This window comes from Propithecus coquereli, unplaced genomic scaffold (assembly GCF_000956105.1).
Source record: "Propithecus coquereli isolate 6110/MARCELLA unplaced genomic scaffold, Pcoq_1.0 Scaffold87, whole genome shotgun sequence".
Taxonomy (NCBI): Eukaryota; Metazoa; Chordata; class Mammalia; order Primates; family Indriidae; genus Propithecus; species Propithecus coquereli.
In genome coordinates this window covers 1,880,657-1,900,918 of record NW_012154951.1, presented here as the reverse complement: position 1 = coordinate 1,900,918, position 20,262 = coordinate 1,880,657, and the positions used below count along the sequence as shown (strand labels likewise).

The window sequence follows — 20,262 nt, the reverse complement described above, 5'->3', positions numbered from 1 at the left end:
CTGCATATTCCTGAGAGATCATCACCAAAGCAGATTTTTTTTCCCCGAAAACAGAGGCCTCTTCTCCAGATAGTATTTCCTAGCCATCTCTTCTATAGATGCCCTTCTAGGCCATTGTTTCTGATGATCTTGGCATACTCCTTGCCTGACATATAAGGGACTCGGGGTCTTGCTGGGTCTTCAAAATCAACATGGAAGAGACCAAACCGGCTGCTGTATCCTTGGTTCCACTCAAAGTTATCCAGAAGAGACCATGCACAATACACTTGAAGATTGACTTTATCAAGTTGGATAGCTGAAATTTTAAAAACAGAAAAATTACCATTTCTCCAAAGGTTTTACGAGAACACAGACAAAATCACTGATGAGCAGTCTGGGTTTCTTTCTCCTGCTCTGCAGGGGAGCACAGTGGGAACAGACAAAAAAAATGGTAAGTATGTGAGGCAATGCATATGTTAATTAGCTTGATTTAGCCATGCCACATGTGTGCATATATCAAAGCATCATGTTACAAATCATAAATACAACTTTTAATTATTTGCCCAATTTTTAAAAATTCCCTTTCCCAGTTTTCTGCTTGAACCAAGCAAGAAATTCATTCAATAAGTTAAGTTACATATTATTCTAATTATTTGGTCATTCATTCATTTTGACATTTGTTTTATTCATTCATTTACTCAATACACATTTTTTCAATACCTATCACTTTTTAGGCACAAAGACACACACACACACACACACACAAATGAGTTCCTCTCTGGTACCTGGAAGTGTATTCAGTAAAGATACTGTCCAGCTTCCAGGCACAGCCTCTAGATATTCCAGAAAGTCCATTAATAAGTTGGAAGAGATGGCAATAGCATGCCTGAGGAAGCCCTAGAGCTTACCTGTGTCGCCATGGCCAAACTGAGACATGTCTTATAATTCTGGAGACAGAACCTCCAAAATGAAAAGGGTCAGCACACAGTTCTGACCATGCTTATGTCCTAGGCTGAGTGAGCACAAAAATGCTACAATATCCTTTCTTAGTCTGATTAAGTAGCTATAACAGAACATTACATACTGGGTGGCTTATAAACAACAGAAATTTATTTCTGACAATTCTGGAGGCTGGGAAGTCCAAGATCAAGGTGACAGCAGGTTGCATCCTAATTCATAGATGACTGTGTGACACAGCAGGACAGCATCCTGCTGTGTCTTTGTATGGCGGAAGGGGAGAGGGAGTTCTCTCCTGTCTCTTCTTAGGGCACTAATCCCATTCATGAGAGCTTCGCCCTCATGACCTAGTCACCTCCAACGTCCCCACCTCCTGAAAACATCACATAAGGGGCTAGGATAGCAACATATATTTGGGTGGGACACAACTTTCAGTCTATAGCACATTCCCTTTGGCCCAGCTCTGAATTCAGAGTGGTGCTTAAGCCCTTTAAGGGGCAAAGCAATGGATCACCTCCCCACAAAATGTACATATGCACAAATACTCTATGTAATTTTATTTGTGGATGCCCTTAAGCCCATCCATGAACTCCATGTTAAGACATCAAAGTGTGGAAAATTCTCTAAATGATTTTACACTGATTTCTATCACTTTAGTCAGGGAATTAAGCTCACTTTTTATTAGTATTTTAAGTTTGTCAAAATTCTGAGGTCATATGAGTCTTTGCATTGGGCATTTTCTTTTTAAACTCCAGAATAAATAAATTCAATATATGGAATGCACTAACATTCATTTCTCAGTGCAGAAATTAAATGAAAAAGCAGATTTGCTTTACAAGATGAATATATTTCTGGGTGAAAATGAACATTGATATAATAAATCAGATTTTAATTGTGTTGGCGATGGCTTTCAACCAAAATGACCTCTAGCTAAACATTCAGCAAAGCAAGATCTGCCTTTTAATTTTTTCTTTGGTGTCAATCCACATTTTTCTGGTCTCTTAAAAACACTACACTCATATTCTATTACACATGTGTTGGTTTTCAAATATTCTTGGAATTTTTTTTGACTGTGGATACTCCATAGACAAAAGCTCCCTGACAGGTTAATTGGCACATAACCCCTTCACATTTGTGCATGGAGGCATGCAAAGCGCTTTGCTTAGAGAGTGCCTTATAAATGGCCTTGAGGCAGGAATTAAGCCAAGCTGGATTGGCTCTTTGTAAACATAGTATTGCTGGAAAATAAAAAATATAGCATTCAAGCACATTAAGCTGTGCAGTAATAAAATCATTTACTAGATACTCCTTCTTCTCCTACCTGTCCACATTTGCCATGTGTCCCTCCTTCCCTCTCTGTCAGTGATAATCTGGAAAATATCAGGTTTTTAATAATTTATTTAAAAAAATTAAGTACTGAATGGCATATCTCTAAGAATCAAAATGATCAAAGCCAAATACCAAGTCAAGAAAACTTCGATCTCTTTTGTCTTATAATTCCATCTGGGGACATGTAAGAATTTGTATATTTTCTTTCTCATTTGCAGAACTACTGCCCAACAAGAAAGCCTGCCAGGTATAAAGCTACACATGGTCCCACTGATCACGTATAAAAGGATTGATTCATGTGCTAAACCAGGGGATAAAAATGATGCCCTGCTTACTTGGAAAGGAACAAAAAGGAAATCTTGACAATTTCATTGTTAACTGCCAGGAGTTCCACAGCAGGCACTAAACTGCCCGAGTGACACTGGTGGATATCTGTGCATTTTCATTGCAGGAACATTCAAGTAGAGAATTACCTAGTTAGGGCTGAGGAACTAGCCTGCTGGAATCCTTCTCACTGCGCCATTACTGGGAAAAATTACAAAACCACACTGGAACCTGCACACCTCTACTATTCCGATCTCCTCAAGAATGGATAGAAACCATTATCCCATTTCTTGACACCATGATTTATGAGGTCCAAAATCTTGGCAGGGAAAAAACACTTCTATGGGTTTGCTTTCTTTCTTTAACCAGCGTTGGAGGAATAATAAACTCAGACTGTCAGGAACTATGGGTAGGTACAAAGCACACTAGGATTAAAATTATACCCATCACAAAGTCAGAGTTTGTTTTGGAGTACGAGGCCAGTGGAAAGGATCTCATTGTCAGCAGGTTGGAGGTAAAAATGCAAGAAGAAAAATAACCAAGCCTTGCTAATATGTTGCAGCTTTGGTCAGCCTGTTCTAATTATAAGAACCCCATACTGGCATTGTGCTATATATGTACACACAAACTTACATGCACACTCACACAGACACATGCACAGATATACAAACTGAAAAGGTTGAGGGCACGACCTCAACCATACGATTTCCTTCTCTTCTGACACCAACTGCAAGTTCCAGGGGTTCCCAAAACCACCTTCAGTTTTGGCAATTTGTTAGAGGGTCTCACAGGACTGGCTGAAAGTTGTTATACTCACAGTTACAATTTATTACAGGAAACAATAGAGATTAATATCAGCCAAAGAAAGAGATACATAGGGCAGGGTCTGAGGGATTCGAAACATGAAGTTTCCATTATCCTCTCCCATAGGAATCAGGACACATTGCCCTCTTGGTACCAATGTCAACAATACATACATATTATTGCCAACAAGGGAAGCACGCCTGAGCTTCAGTGTCCAGAGTTTTTATTGGGGGCTTTATTACAAAGGCATGGTTGGTTTACTGAATGCTCATGTGGCTGAATTCAGTTTCCTGGTCAACTAAAATCAGGTGATCCAAAACCCCCACCCAAAATCACATTGTTGGTCTTTCCAGCATGAAAAACCCCCACCCTAAACAAAAACATTTTTATCAAGTATGGTATATATTACCTCCTAGAAGCTGATAGCAAGTACCAAACATATGTGTGTAGTAAATAAAAATTAAATTCTTTACTACATACATGTGTGTACACTCACACACACACACACACACACACACACACATTCATACACTTATTTTAGAAACTATTTTATGGTACTGCGTCGAACTTTCTCAAGTTACTGGTTTAAGAAACATCATAATTACTCCTGTGTTTGTCACATTATAAGAGTTTAGAAATAGCTCAGCATCGATAGGATTTATTTTCCCACAATTTATAAACAGAGATAGAGATAGCTTTTGTTTTCAGGATGGCCTAGTACTTGTATAAGAGACCTATGGGTGTGGCAAAACTATCATACTATCAAACAAATCACTAATCCACAGACCCAAGATGCCATGACAAGAATCAGTGGAAATTTTCTAGACAGTGAAAAAGGCAGGAGGCTCATAGAAGAGAAAATGAGAGCAATAAAGCTTGAGGAATGAGTGCAAAGGAAAAACATAGCCCTCTAGATTTTAAGTAATGGCAAGCTACATCATCCAACTAAATTCTCCTAATGAAAATAAATAGGAAATGCTAAATACAATTTTTACATAAATCTTCAAAACAATGGAAAACTGACAATTTAGTATTGAATTTCAAGGTGGAAATTGAGATGGGTAGACATGCCACCTACCTTTTCCTGGTGTAATTTTCCAATCTTAGGATATCTAAATCTTTTTCTGTCTTCCGAAAGGAGGATAGATGTCCAAACTCAGAGTCACATCAGGTGGGAAATCTAGTATGAGACCCTCATTGAGAAAACTAAGAACCCAAAAGACTACACCTTCAGGGTCATGGTGAGAGTGTGCCAGAAACAAACTGGTCATTGGGACATCTTGAGTCACCCAGTAGTTTACCAAATGTCAAGTCTGGTTCTTGGCTCGAGGTGATGCCAGACTGGCAGTACCCCAAGTGCCTGGAAGATATACATTCAAATTCTTTTTGAAGGGAGTTACTTATATTCTAAACCTCCATTTTTAAGTATAATCATTAGCATATAATCAAATACAACCAGACAGACATAGAAAAATGATGACATAAAAAAACAGAAATCACCAGAATCTACAGATAATTGAAACAAACTCACAAAGCATTCATTCAGTTATTAGAATTGACATACAGACTGTGTAATAACCATATTCACTATGTTTTAAAGCAAAGTGACAAACTTGAAATATCTTCAAGGTTCACAGAATTATAAAAATGAATATGGCATATTTGGAAAAGAAACCTCTACGGTCTTGGGTTTTAATCCCACATGCATCAGTTACTAGCTGAAAGGAGCCTCTCATTTCTCATGAGTACAGTGGAGACACTAATGTCTACTTCTAGTGATGTTGTAAAGATTAAATGGAATAACGTGAACCCCAGCACAACACCCAGCCCATGGGTTTCTGTTGCTTTCCTTTCTGGCCACTTCTTAGGAGAATGCAGAATCCAAGGTGAAAATGTTCTTAGAGGAATAGAGAGGAAGACACCAAGAATGCACGTGGACAGAGGAAAGGCCATGTGAAGACACCAAGAGAAGGTGGGCAAAGAGAGAGGCTGCTGGAGAAGCCAAACCAGCACCACTTTGATCTTGGGCTTGCAGCCTCCAGAAATATGAGAAAATAAATTTGTGTTGTTTAAGACACTCGGTCTATGGTATTTTGTTATGGCGGCTTTAGCAAACTAATTCAGACAGGTTGGGACCTGAGAATGATCTTTATTCCTAATCAAGTTGGAGACCCATAAGCCTAAGATAATCTCTGACAGCCAACTGTACTTTTTTAAAATATAGTTTCCAACCCCAGAGAAATCTCTCTTGAGGCTTATAAGTGTTGGAGACTCTCCGTCAGCCCCTCTCCCTAACAGTGAGAGCCAGAGGAGCTCTGTGCTGAGAGACGCAGCCATGCCTGGCTGGGTTACACCTCCTTTCAGAAACGGATGACCACTGAACGAAGACTAGAGATGCTGCGGACTCAGGAATGCCAAATGCCTCTTTGTCCCACTGCTTGGTTGAAATCTAGCATCATTCCCAGTGGATCAGGAGGAATTCTCTCAATTCACCATGAGCAGTAGGTTAAATGCTGCCCCTCCCAAAGGATATGTCCATCCAAACTGTGAATGTGACCTCATTTGGAAAAAGGGTCTTTGTAGTTGTAATTCAACTAAAGATCTCGGGATAAGATCATCCTGGATACTGGTGACCCCTAAATCCAATGAGAGTGTCCTCAGAAGAGAAGAAAAGGGGAGAAGACACACAGGCACCAAGGCCATGTGAAAACAGAGGCAGAGATTGGAGTGAGATGTCTACAAGCCAAGGAACACCAAGGATTGCCGCCAGCCACCAGAAGCCAGCAGAGAGGCATGGAATAAATTCTCCCTCAGAGCCTCCAGAAGGAACCAATCCTGCTGACACCTTAATTTCGGACTTCTGGCCTCCACAACTGTGGGAGAATAAATTTCTGTTGTTTTAAGCCACAAGGTTTGTGGTAATTTCTTACAGCAGCCCCAGGAAACTAATGTACCGTGCTCTTTTAGAGTGGTTGCCAACTGGGCTCTGAGTCCCAAACCACCCACCTGATCTTGCTGGGGGCTTATGAGAATATCTCTCAAGGCCTGTCAAAGCTGGAGAGAGAAAGGCTTCTGGGGACCCAGTCTGAAGCCAATTTTCTGGCAATTAGACCCTATACTAACTTTGAAAATGTGTTTCTCTGAGTTTGGTAGAACTGCAAAAGAGCATTACAATTGGAGGACGCTTTTAGCTGGATAACCGTTTTTGCAAGAAAACTGGCATGCCAGCTCTTTCCCCCTTTCTTTGGAAAAACAAAATAAAATGAAACGAAATCAGGGAGATCTAAACACAGAAAATGCACAATAAGCCCCCCTAACTCCAGCTGAATATCAGTGGCTGGACAACATCTGTGAAAATGCCCAAATAATCCCAATGCAGGAGGCCCCACCTGCAGATGGGAACTGTTGGTAGCAAACACTATGACTCTCTGAAAAGAGAGCCTTTGAAAACCAAAAGCTAATTGTTAAATATTTTATAGGAAAATGCCAATTAACCAGAAATGAACTGCACAGATTTCTTAATTATCTGTATTATTCCTACTACTTACATTAGACTTTGGGGGAGAAAAGCTGCAAATGGCAGCAGTTGAAAAGGATCATATAAAAATGCCGGAACTGTAAAGGTGATCTGAGGATAGGTACACATTCAGTGTCATCTTCTATAAGCTCTCCATCAATATTACTTTTATAGTTTCTTCCTCTCTAGTAGAGACGCTCCTTTTACGGCAACCAAAATTCTTCTCAGCAAGAGAAGCTCTCTTCTACCAGAAAAGCTACCTTCCTTCCCCCTTTCCTTCACTTTCTCTCTAGCTTTCTTCATTTCTTTCCTTTTCTCTGAGACTTACTTTCCCCTTCTGTAAAAGGGGAGTAATAGTATCTTCTTCACAGCATTGTGGTGAGTATTAAACAAATTAATACACATAAAGTTTTATGAATAATGCCTAGTTTATAGTAAACACTCAACATATACTACTTTCTTTTTGCTATTGTTGCATTTATTTTTCTCAGCGTGTTGGAGGGCAATGAATAAAATCTGTTTTTTCTCTTCCTCCCATCTGGCTTCATGCAGCTTTCAGAGGGTATAGAGTCAGCACAAAATCCTCGGTGCTAAGAACCAGAGAAATCAGAGCATCAAGAGAAAGCTGGGCATCTGGGACAGGATTTGTGCTCCATGGGAAGGGGTCAGTGGTGGGTCATGAAAAATAATCAGTAAAAACAAGGAGCTTAGGAGATGCTGTCAAGAACACTGGGTGCTGCTGAAGTTCCCCCGTGGCGGCGTGCTGGGAGGTGGGGATGGCTTCACTCAAGGTTTCTGGGATCCCACAACAACACCCATCCTGCATCTTTTAAATAAATACAAGTCATGCTAGGAATTGGGAATACAATGATGAACGCAATAAGCAGCCCCTTTTTAATAGAAATTACAGCCTATGTGGAAGGCATACCTTAATCAAATTATCATCCTACGAGTATTTAATTATAGTCTATGAAAAGTAGCATGAAAGGAAAGAAATGGGAAGTGTGAGAAAGAACAACATATGAGTTAACGTTTATGGTGCATTTGGATACCACTTTAAGGATTTCATGTGTATGCATTTATCCATTTAGTCTTTACAATCTACCTGTGAGTTAGATAGTTATTACCATCATCCTCATTTTATAGGTAAGGGAATGAATGTGCAGAGAGGTTAGGTAACCTTTGCAAAAATTCATACATCAAGTAAGTAGGAGAGTTGAGATAGGAACCTGAGGCAAGGTAACAACAGAGGCTGCAGGCCGAGCTACTACGTGATACTGAGTCTTGATAGCACACTATCGTGGAAGATCTGTCCTATACAAGGGTCAGAGAACAGAGCTAAAGGAGCAGTTTCCTGTAATGAACTAGGGCTGAAAGCACAAAGATGAGTTGGAGTTCCCTAGTGCCATCAGCTAGGGTTCTTTTCTAGTTATAAGTAACAGAAGCTGACCTTGGCTGATGAAGCAGACAAGGGGTTAGACTGAAGAAATAGGCTCAAACGAAGCTTTCTGAAACAATCCTGAGAAGCACAACACAGAACCAGCTGGTTGAATAAACTCCCTCAACTGCTAATTACCCAATGAGCAGGTGGTCCTGCACTTGTGATTGCCAAAATCCAACTTTCTCGCAACCCCGGCAGCCACCAGCATCTTGGCTACTTCTGCACCAGAAACTAGACCTTATAACCACAGTCATTCTCAAAAGTGGGATATCTCTTCTGACATCCTCACCAGCACAGTAAGTTCTGCCTTCATCAAGCTGTTCACTTTCAAATTAAATTTACACATGAATGAGTCTGAATGGTGAATCACATGTCTGTGCCCTTGCTCCACAGAAACCTAGGCAATCTCATCCACTACCTTGGCTAGACAAACTCGTAAGGCTGGACATCCCTCAAATGTAACAAGTGTGTTCAGCAAGCACTGGGCTGAATGCACTTGCTACATTTGAGGGATGTCCAGAAACATGACAGATGTCCACTGTGCTAGATGAAGATGGACCAGAGCAATCTAAGCAAAAAGAACAGGATGAGTGAAAGCTCAGATAATGGGAAGAGTTCACAGCACATGTAAGGAACATAAAGAAGATATTAATAGTTCAGCAGGATCATAAAGAATTATGGGGAGAAACTCACAAGGTAGCACCTAAGAAGACATGCAGGTCCTTATAAAGATTTCACGAATTTTGATCTTTACTCCAACAGCAATAAAAAAATCATTGAAGTATTTTAAGCAGGGGAGCATCATTAGCAAATTTACATTTTTAAGAGATTATTGTGACCTCTGTGGAGAATAGATTTGAGTGTAGCAAGAATGGAATCAGAGAGAGCATTTAGGAGCGACTGCAGTAAATCACAACGGAGATGATGGAAACTTGGTCTAGGGTGGCCTCAGTGAAGACGGAGAGAACCAGATGGATTCAACAGACAGATGAAAACAAAAAAGATTTAACAATTCACTGGCTATCAGTGCAGGAAATAAAGAAAAGCAAAGTTAGCACTGTTTAATGAATTACATTGTCAATCTCTGAGTTAGGGAATACTGGACGTAGGTAAGTTTTGGAGGAGTGGCAGGGAAGATGATGAATCAAGCTTTGGTTATGATGACCTTAAGTTCAAGCTGGGGTGGGGAACCTGTGGCCTTGGGGCCATATGTGGTCTTATGGATCTTTGAGTGCAGTTTTTTGACTGGATCCAAATTTTACAGAACAAATCCTTTTATTAAAAGATTTAATAGAGATTTATTTAAAAGATTTTATTGAAAGGATTTGTTCTGTGAAGTTTGGATTCAGTCAAATCCAATCATAATAGAGCTCCAGCAGAAAACGTAGTCATCATATGATTTTTTTTTTTATTTATGGGTCAGTTTTAATTGATTTTTTTTTCTCTTCATTATGGATTGTATGTTTCTTCTTATTTGCATGGCTGGTGATTTTTTTTAATTTCAGAATATGACCTTATCCCTAGGCCTGAGCTATACAATTTGAAGTAGCTATCACTTCAGTCCATAAGAATATTGCTCTATTTGCATATAGAAATAGCTCATTTCTGCCAACTACAGTCAACTAAGAATTGCCCTCAAAGATAGTAGTAGCTGAAACCTTAGATAGAAATATCAGAGTAACATGTTTCTACACTTAGGCAAAGGTCTAAGTCCTGGGTTCTATGGCTCTAGAAATGCATAACTAGGTACCATGAGTGAATAAAAAACGACAGCGATGAATGTGGGGGTAAAAGAAACATACATAGTTTTACTGTAGAACTGATTTTAGGCTTTCAAATTATAATTTGTCAGAGTGTATCCTGAATATATGGACTAATGAATCTTAACACATCCTTCTTAGCTTCTTTCTTTCATTCCTCTCTTACCACCACAAATATTTTATTAAATATGGCTATGGTTTGAATGCGTCCTCCAAAAAGCATGTGTTAGAAACTTAATTCTCAATTCAACCGCGTTGGGAGGGCTCCACCCTCATGAATGGATTAATGCTGGTTATAAAAGGGCTTGAGAGAATTCTCTCTTGTTCTATCTTGTGCTCTCTCTCTCTCTCCCCCTGACCATGTGATGCCTTCCATCGTGTTATGATACAGGAAGAAAGCCATTGCCGGATGCAGGACCTTGATCTTGGACTTTCCATCCACCAGAACTATAAGAAATAAATCTCTATTCTTTATACATTACCCAGCCTCGGGTGTTCTGTTATAGCAGCAGAAAACGTGCTAAGATAAACATCTAGTACTATATACAAGTTATTGTTTTAGGCAGAGTGATTCTTATACAAGAAAAAAATATCTGGCATTGACCTCGCCCTTAAGCTTCAAATAGGTAAGTAGAAGTGCAAAGAGCACACATAGGTCTCCTTGCTATGGCATTCACTCAATAGCCTTAACTTTCTTTTTGTAACATGTGTAAGACATGTAATTCATTGACTATTTGTTCAATGTCTGTCTTCTACTCCAGACTCTAAACTCAAGCAGGGTAAGAAGCATGTAGATCTTGCATTCCCAAGTCTTAGCAGTGGCTGGTAAAGGACAGGTGCTTAATAAATATTGCTTAAATGAATGAATGGCTACTGATAGGTATAATAAAATATTGAACATATTATCAGTAATATAAGAATAAAGAAAAGATAATTCATAAGAAGGCAAGATTTTTTTTGGTCCAAGTTTGCCAGAATTCAACTCCAAGATCAACTTTTCCAAATAAAGAGAAAGAGATATGAGACATAATCTTCTTCCAATCTGATCCATTCATTGCCCGTTTTGTATGCTAGGAATTGGAATGTTTTCTTGTGATCACTTAACTCCAAGACCAAGTCTCTTGTCTAGTATTTCTATACATATATGATAAATGCTGAATACATTATATTAAATGCCCCTTAAAAAGCCATTCTCAGAGGAGTCAATGCCACCTTCTGTTCATGACAAAGGGACACCAAGCATTAGCATTATTCTCACAACACCACAAAAACACTTCAAGTGCTTAGGTACAGTACCCACTGTAATTGCCTGGAGTTGAGAGACATAGGAAAGTGAGGAACAAAGAGTTGAAAAGAAAGAACAATGACACCTCTTTAAAATGCTACCATGTAAGTTTTCATATTGCTGGCACCAAGTTCAAGCCCAGGTGGGCACACCTCACCCAGACTGCCCATCCTGACCTAACGTGCAAGTCTTGCTAGTCTACTTTTTAAGGACAAGGAAGGACACTGCTTGGTGATATGGCCACAAGCTGTTCGGGGAAGAGACTTTGCTCAGCACATTTCAGCTACTGAGCAAGGCTGGGCTCATTTCAGAGAGCCACATAAAATAAATAATCATGCAAAAGCAGATTCGTTCTGATAGGGCTCTGACAGCTGCTCTGAGAGGTGGGTCCTTGCAAGCCCATCTTTCAACAATGAACTGACCCAAAGATCCAGGAAAGCTCCAGACAGGACCATATGGCCTGGAATAAAAACATATTTCAAACTCTGTTTATTATGCATATCTTTCAAAGTTCACTACTCTGTGATGAAACATTGCACCTGCAAGGCTTTAATAAGCTTCCCAAGCAAGTACAATTATAAAATCGCAGGCATCTGAAGAATTTGTCTTTTCTTATACTTAGCCATGCACTGCCCACCAATGACTGGTCTCATTATTTTTAATTATATGGGTTTGCAGTATTTTGTAAGCTGCGATCAATACTTATTCGGAAAATAAAACTCCTCATAGACCTCAGAGTGGGGACCATGAAATATCTCTCCTCCTAAACTTTGGGGACCCCATTATTGCACGCAAAACCCTCCAGTCTTCCTGAAAAGAACAGAATTAATGCAAGCATGCATTTCTGCAAAGACAAAAGAGCATTTGACATGAATTTAGGCTGGACATCAGTCATTGGCAATGTCAGGGCAGAGAGGGTATGAACAGTTTTTCTTGGCAGGTAAGCCCTGGGACTCCACATCTGGTCGAAATACTCGGAAAACATAGCTTGTTCATTATTCACTGAACAAATATCCATTGAGAAGGTACTATGTGCCAGACTCCAGGCTTTTTTTTTTTTTTTTTTTTTTGAGACAGAGTCTTGCTCTGTTGCCCAGGTTAGAGTGCCGTGGCGTCAGCCTAGCTCACAGCAACCTCAAACTCCTGGGCTCAGGCGATCCTACTGCCTCAGCCTCCCGAGTAGCTGGGAGGACAGGCATGTGCCACCATGCTCGGCTAATTTTTTCTATATGTTTTTTAGTTGTCCAGATAATTTCTTTCTATTTTTTTTTTTTTTTAGTAGAGACAGAGTCTCGCTCTTGCTCAGGCTGGTCTCGAACTCCTGAGCTCAAACAATCCACCCATCTCGGCCTCCCAGAGTGCTAGGATTACAGGCGTGAGCCACCGCTCCCAGCTGACTCCAGGCTTTTAAGTGTGGTGATTTAGAGATAAATAGCACAGAGTTTCTGCCCTCTGAAGTCAATGGTCTCATGGAGAAGAAAAACCCAAAATGAACTGATCTGGGAACGCAGAGGGATATGAGCTATACAAGTCGCTGGAGCAACAAAGGAGAGGATGACTTAACCCTCCTGGGAAGTTCAGGGTTAGTTTTCCAGAGGAAAAGGTATTTGAATAGAAACCTTAAAGGTAAATGAGTTCACCAGCTAGTCATGAAAAGGGAAGATATAAACCATATTGGGATTGGGACTATGTCGATGTGTCATTTACACCAGCCTCTCCCAAGGCCCCGAGCTGTGCGATACATACTGAGGCCCCAAGTCCTGTGTCCATCTCTGACTCTAATTAGCTTAAGCACGAACAAGGCTCCTGTGTTGGAGATTGTTCATAGGCTCATTATAAGTCCAGTGGCACTGGAATCTTATAGGGTTCTTCTCAAACTAAGAGTCTACATAAAATTTGGAACCCTTCTATTTATCTACCCCAAAACAATGCACAGTGGTACCCCTTAGGATTTTATGAATGGATTTCATATAAGATGGTTTAGTCTAAATAATCATTATGCAGAATGACAGAGTGGCTGGGTCTTGCCTACTAAGACTCTGTCTTATTCCCCTCGAAACTCTGGTTCAACATCAAAAGAGCCTTTGAATTATATCATAGAAGGATTACATCATACTTGGCCTTCAAAATGAAAAACATAGAACTAATATCAATAGATGAAGATTTTTAACTACAAAATTACATGGTAGAACTGGAGACACATGAAAAAAGTAACTGTATCTTCCCGGACCTACTGAGGATGCCATCAGTAATATGAAAGAAGATGAGCTTCTTTGCCTAGGGGCTATTATTTGGCAAGTGCTTTGAGGGCATGGAAGGAAGGAAAGAAGACAGGGAGAAAGGGGAAAAGGAAAAGAGAAATAGTTACTTGCAGAATTAACATTAACTCTAAACTGTTCTTATTTCCCAGCTCTCAGCAAATATAAGCCATGGCATTATCTTTCAAGCCTTTTCAGATTCGAGAACAGCAGAGGATTACCAAAGATGGTGCCTGAGACCTTACTTGAATATAGAAAAAAGAACAGCTATTGTTTATTGCTAAAAACCATATTGTTCACAGCAACCCTTAAAGAGTGATGCTGTTACGTCCATTATATGGACACAGTAAATGAAGCTCAAAGAAAGTCAGTGTGTTCAAAGTGATTAAGAAAAAAGGTGATAGAGAAAGGATCAAAATCCAGCTGTCTGCCCCCAAAGTCCAAGCTCTTTCCAAGATCCCATTGTGCCCTTTTGCTGATTAATCTTCATCAGAGTTCACACTCCTGCTTAAGAGGTAGAGACTAACCATTATTTTCTCTATTTTACTTATGCTTTGAAAGGCTGTTGATCACAGCACGGTAGGTGGCCACAGCAAATGAGGTGACATGGGAAGTCTGGACAGGTGCCTTGCACTGAACGTGTGACTGACAGCGGCATGCCAACCAGTGTCTCTCCTTATGTGACCTCGCTGTCTTTCATATATCAGTTATTCTTTTCTGGTTTTGCATATTAAAAGGACAAAAAATGTTACTAAAATGCATCAGCAGAAAGGGAGAAAGATTCGAAAATGTGCATTGGAATTGAATACCTTCTATTTTACTGTGAACTGCAGGGCAGAGAAAACCAACAGACAAAAGGAGAAGGGGATGAACAGAGTTCTGTTTTTCTCTGGATCATACCAGGACCCTCTAAGTCTTTGAACTCCATTGTTTCACCTTATAAATATTTGCTTTGTTTGGATTTTAATAAATCCATTCTATTAAGAGCTACTTTCTTGTAGTCATGGAAACTCACAGACCACCTCTTAAAACCTTTCATTGACCAGCTCCAATAGAAACTTTCTTGAACCAAAGATGGGACAAATCTACTCTCATTTTGGAGTTAATAAGATAGTAGAAACTCACATTTACTGGGTGATTACAGGATTCTAAGCACTGTTTTAAAAGTTGTATATGCATATTTTATTTGCTCTTTCCAACAATCCTGTAAGGTAGATACCATTATTATTCCCATTTTACAAAATGAGAAAACTGAGGCCTCCAAATGAGGCCATTCATTTGGTAATAAATCTCAAGTATGGTCTCCTCTTGTAAAGAGGAGTGGATTACCAATTCAGAGATAGTTCTTGAAGGACAACTACATCATCTTATTATCATTAAGGATAATATTTATTCTTCCATCCAGTCAAAATTTATTGTTTTTGTTCCAGGCTACTGGGAATACAGAAGTAAGTAGGATGAGATTCTAATCCTCAAGTTCTCCTCCATAAAGAAACAGATACATAAAGAAGCAGCTATGACATGTGATCAGAGCAAATGCTAGATGCCCCAGGAGTAAAGAGGAAGGATTTTTAACTCAGTCAGGGTGTTGGGAGGGGATGTCAGAGAAGGCTTCCTTAGAGCAGGTGCTAGATGTAAGATGTTAGTGTACTCTCGAAGGGCAGGTAGAAGAGAATGAGGAGGAAAAGGCCAGGAAGAACAAAAAAGATACAAGGACACTATTAGCCATGGTTCCCCAGAGAGATAGAATCAATAGAAGATATATATAAAAGAGACAGTGAGTGAGAAATTGATTATAAGGAATTGGTTCACATGTTTATAGAGGCTGAGAAATCCCACAATCTGTGGTTGGCAAGCTGGACACGCAGTGGAGCCAGTGATATTGTTCCAGTCCAAATCCAAAGGCAGGGGAAGATGGATGTTCCCACTCAAAGACAGGCAGAGAGAGCAAATTTTCCTTTAGTCAGCCCTTTTGTTCTCTTCATGCCTTCAACAGATTGGAAGATGCCCACCCCCACTGGAGAGGCCATCTGCCTTACTCAGGCCATCATCAAAGGTGAATCTCATTCAGAAACACCTTCACAGACACACCCAGAACAATGTTTAGCCACATATCTGGGCACCCCATGGCCTAGTCAAGTTGACACATAAAATTAACCATCACAGATACGTTGTGGAAAGCAAGTCTAATTTGGTGTGACACAAGGCATTGATAAACGCAAAGGATGAGAGTGACCCTGGGGAAGTGTGTAAAAGCCATGTCAAGGAAGTCCTTGCTTGCATGTTAAGAAATTGGAATTTTATGCTGAAGGCAGTCAGAAACCACTAGGGAATCTCAGGGAGGGAATGAGAAGACTGAATTTGTACTTTCGAACAATCATCCTGCTAGCAGACTGGAGGCTAGGGGCAGGAGGCCAATTAGGAGGCTGCTAAAACCTTATATTAAGGAAGTTGCAATGAGACAGAAGGAAGGGGCCAGATGCTAGAGACATCAACAAATCTTAAGGGCCAACTCACTGGAAAGAAGAGCTTAAGACGACTTCCAGTTTTACAGCTGGGTCAATGGGTTAATGTGAAAGTGAATTCAATAGAAGCAGCAGGTTTGGGGAATTAATGATGACAATGAACATGAGGCTTTACGGCTTACAAATGAAAGTGGCAGATATTAATTATTTTGTTATTCCTTTAAACAACTCTATGAGGTTGGTGTTTTCCTCATCTGGAACGAGAACACAGCCAAGAGAATAAGTGACTTGCCCAAGATCCCAAAAATAGCAGAGGGAAGAACTGGAACTTGTACTCTTTCCAAATCCCATTCTTTTTGACTATGAATCTGATACAAATAATAATAGCAACAAAATAATAATTCTGATGGCTAACATTTGTTGAATGCTGACTGTGGCTCGGCCACTCTTCTAAGTACATTATTTATATCAACTCATTTAATAGCCACAACAATCCTAGGAGGTAGGTGTTATTGTTAACCCCATTTTGTAGCTGGAACAAATGGGGCACAGAGAAGTGCTGGCAGTAAGCTGTGTCCATTGGGGCAAATAATCTACATCTTGCAGTTTCCCCTGTGGGGAGAAACTAGGATCATGACAAGCAGAACAAGATAGTAGAAAGTCTCAGGAACTTAACCCATCTCCCAGGAGGCCACACTTTTTTCAGAGCCTGTGGATTGAGGAAAAAACCCAGACACTGACCCTCATCCCTTTAACCCATATGTAAAAGGTGAAAATTATCTTCCTCGCCCCACCTTCAGCTTAAATGCTTACATCCAACTACACCCAGGACCTCCTTGCTGGTCTCCAAGTATTGCTTTCTGAAAGCTAGAGCCAAGCTCTGTTCATCCAGTTTAGTTTTAAATAGGAAAATCATTTTCCAGCAGCATTAATGTGCTGGGCTATGTGAACCTGGAGCGGAATAAACAACCACAAGCTTGACTGCCCAATACGTCAGGCAGTGGAAACAGCTCTCCAGGGGCCACTACTCACCCCAAGCCTATTAGCCAATTACTCAGAGCCCGTTTAGTAAATGAGCTCTCTCGGTGTACTAATTGGAGCCCTGTAAAAGTAAACTTGCAGAGAGAAGCTAGCTGGCTGTGGCCAGAGTTCCCTTTCTGGGACACCCCGCAGGATTAGACACAAGGACTGGCTGGATGGTGCAGTGGTGCACAGCACAAGTTCTAAGTCTGGGCTGCCCAGGTTCAAATCCCAGCTCTGCTACTTACCAGCTGGGTTGCCTTCAGCAAGTCATTCTGGCCTCTGTTTCCTCATCTATGAAATGGGGATAATTTCATAGGATTTGGTGATCTCAAATGAGGTAACAGACCTGTCTTCCATATGTAGGAACCATCCAATAAATGTTAGCTGGTATTATTTACTGATCTTGCTTATTTATGTGCAACAGCTGACCTTAATCCAAGGAATGGTCTATAAAAAAGTGGGGGAAGAGAGAATAAATGTACTCAAGTTTGAGTTCTCAGGATTAAATAAATAAATTCATCTGTGGTATCTGCTATACCCCTCAATTGGCAATCAAGTTATACTTTATTATTAGATTGTATTATTATGTGGCTAAGCAACATTTAACATATTTAAGCATTAGGTAAGTATTGGATTTAATTATCTCTTCAATTTAATTTTATTTTCTTTGAAGACAAGTTCCATGTATACCTTCATGCCCTGGCCCCTGGTAACATCCAAACATTCCACAGATATTTCTTTGTTGATTGATATTCTTGAGTAAATTTCTGTCACTCCTGGGGAAATCAATTGGACTGAATATTGGTGAGTTAGCTTTAGTAGCCATGAATACCTAATTCTTCAAGATTGAACAATTCCAACCATTTTAAGTTCTAGTTGTATTTTGGTGTCAAATTAGACATACATACAGTCATACCCTGTCTTAGTACCTTTGTGCTGCTATTAAAAAATATCCGAGATGGGTAATTTATTAAGAATAGAAATTTATTTCTTATAGTTCTGGATCTAGGTGCCAGAATTTGGTGTCTGGTGAGGGCCTTCTTTCTGTGTCCTCACATGGTAGAAGAATGGAAGGGCAAATAAAAGACCTAGCTAGTTCCATCCAGCCCTTTTATAAGGTTGTTAACCCCATTCATGAGGGTAGGCCCTCATGAATTAATCACCTCCTAATGGCCTCACCTCTTAATACAATCACATTGGGTCTTAGGTTCTAACAAATACATTTGGGAGGGACACATACATTCAAATCATAACAGACTCACAGAAGAAAATAGCAGTAAAATAAGCCACGCCAAGAGCCTAAACTACTCCTGAGCCACCAGTAGTTTATTATTTTATGAGAACGTCATAACAAAATCAAAGTATATAATTACTAAGGCCTTCATGGTCTTAACTCCACTGGAGTTGGGCAACAGTTAGCCTAAGAAGTAAAATAGACTCTGGAGAGTAAATTGAAATTCTGCCTGAATTAACTGTAATTGTCATTGAAGCTGGGCAAACTTGATCAAATAATTTTATTATCTACAAAAATTTAAACCCATTTTATTATACATAAATACTACACATTTAGTATTCTTGAAACAACATTACCCCATAACCATTTTATGGATTTGAATACTTGATGATCATTAATTAAAAATTATAGTTGTCAAGTTAAATATTGAAAATAATAACTTTATAATGTGGTAAAAGCCAATTATTGTTATTTAATCTCTTTTAGAAGAATAAAAATAGGTTGATTTGTTTAAAGGAAAAATAAAAAATCATGTCACATCTTTTGGGTAATACATGTAGTAATTGAATGGAAAATTCAGAACTAGATACCTTCAGGCCTGTCATTCAAACAGACTTAGGGAGAGAGTTAAGTTACTACTCATTATCAAGTTTCTATGAAAATATTTTTGTACCTTAAAAAAGATAAGAAAAACTTGAAATAGCTTCTCTTCTTTAGTTTGGTCATTTTCCTGATTCCATAAGCAGAAGCAAATACAACATGACTAGCTAATTCCCGGTTGTGTAAAGATTTAAATCCATGTCTGAAAACTGAACAATCAAATTATGTAGTAGCACAGTAGCCAAAAATAAACCCAATACATAAATGCAGTTTATTCAACATTATTAACACAAATAAAATTTACACCGATAGTCCTGTGCATTAGAAATAACTTTTCCCACAGCAACAATTCGCTCTGCCAATCAACTTAAACCACTGGAAAGATATGGAAAGAAATCAATTCTATAACAAACTTTTGAAAAGTATGGTATTTATCATGTTCAAGACAGGTTAATTCTAGTTCTACATAAACTTTCTCTTTCCCTCCTAGTTAGGGCTTTTCTTTTGTTTTCTTTTTTCCTTTTTTTCTTTCCTTTTTTTTTTTTTTTTTGTAGAAACAGTATTCACCCCACACATTCTGTCACTCTAGCCATAAAATCCTTTTTCTCTCACCCTACATGAATTGAAAGAAAAGCGAACAAACACACACACACACACACACACACACACACACACAATCCTACTAGACCCAAACAAATTTAACTGTATTGATTTTAAGCAAAAATGGGACTAAAATCCTATTCTAGGAAGGAGAGTGAGAAATTCTGGTGAGAAATATGCATAGAAAAAATCCTGCCCTCCTGTTTCCTATCAACAACTTCAGAGACTAATTGCAAAATCACCTCAGCAAATCCCCTTGACTAAAGGGAGAGAAGCCATTTTTAATGGCGTTTGGAGCCCTAAACTCCACACAGCTCTACAGATGAAAACTGATAGCCTCAAGTAGAGCCTTAGTCTGAACAATAAGTGCATCATCTGCACTACTTGAATCATATTCCTAAATTAGCGGCCTCTACAGCCACCATTAACTCACATTTGAAAGACATAGTCAAGATCAGTCTTCCAAATCATGTCCCACAATAGCCTCATCTGCAAGTTATGAGCAGGTGAACAATACAGATGAGGCAAAAAGGAATAATGTCTGCACTAAATGCACACAGAGTGGAATGGGAGAAAAAGAAATGCAAAGAGTATATATTTTAGAGCAAAAAGAGACCTTACCAGTTACCTAGTCTGGTCTTGTAGCTTCCATCACATGAGAGTGTGGGAGTAAAACTGTGGAATGC

General features: G+C 39.4%; 1 protein-coding gene across 1 annotated transcript in view; it reads right to left on the bottom strand.

Moving 5' to 3' along the window:
- Positions 1–6: 6 nt before the first annotated feature.
- LOC105826249 (cytosolic beta-glucosidase) overlaps positions 7–20,262 on the bottom strand; it is a 126,432-nt gene continuing 106,176 nt past the window's right edge. The window contains exon 3 of the mRNA XM_012664196.1: positions 7–295. Within this exon, the coding sequence (XP_012519650.1) occupies positions 93–295 (203 nt within the window). The 3' untranslated portion in view covers positions 7–92. The remainder of the gene's footprint in view (positions 296–20,262) is intronic.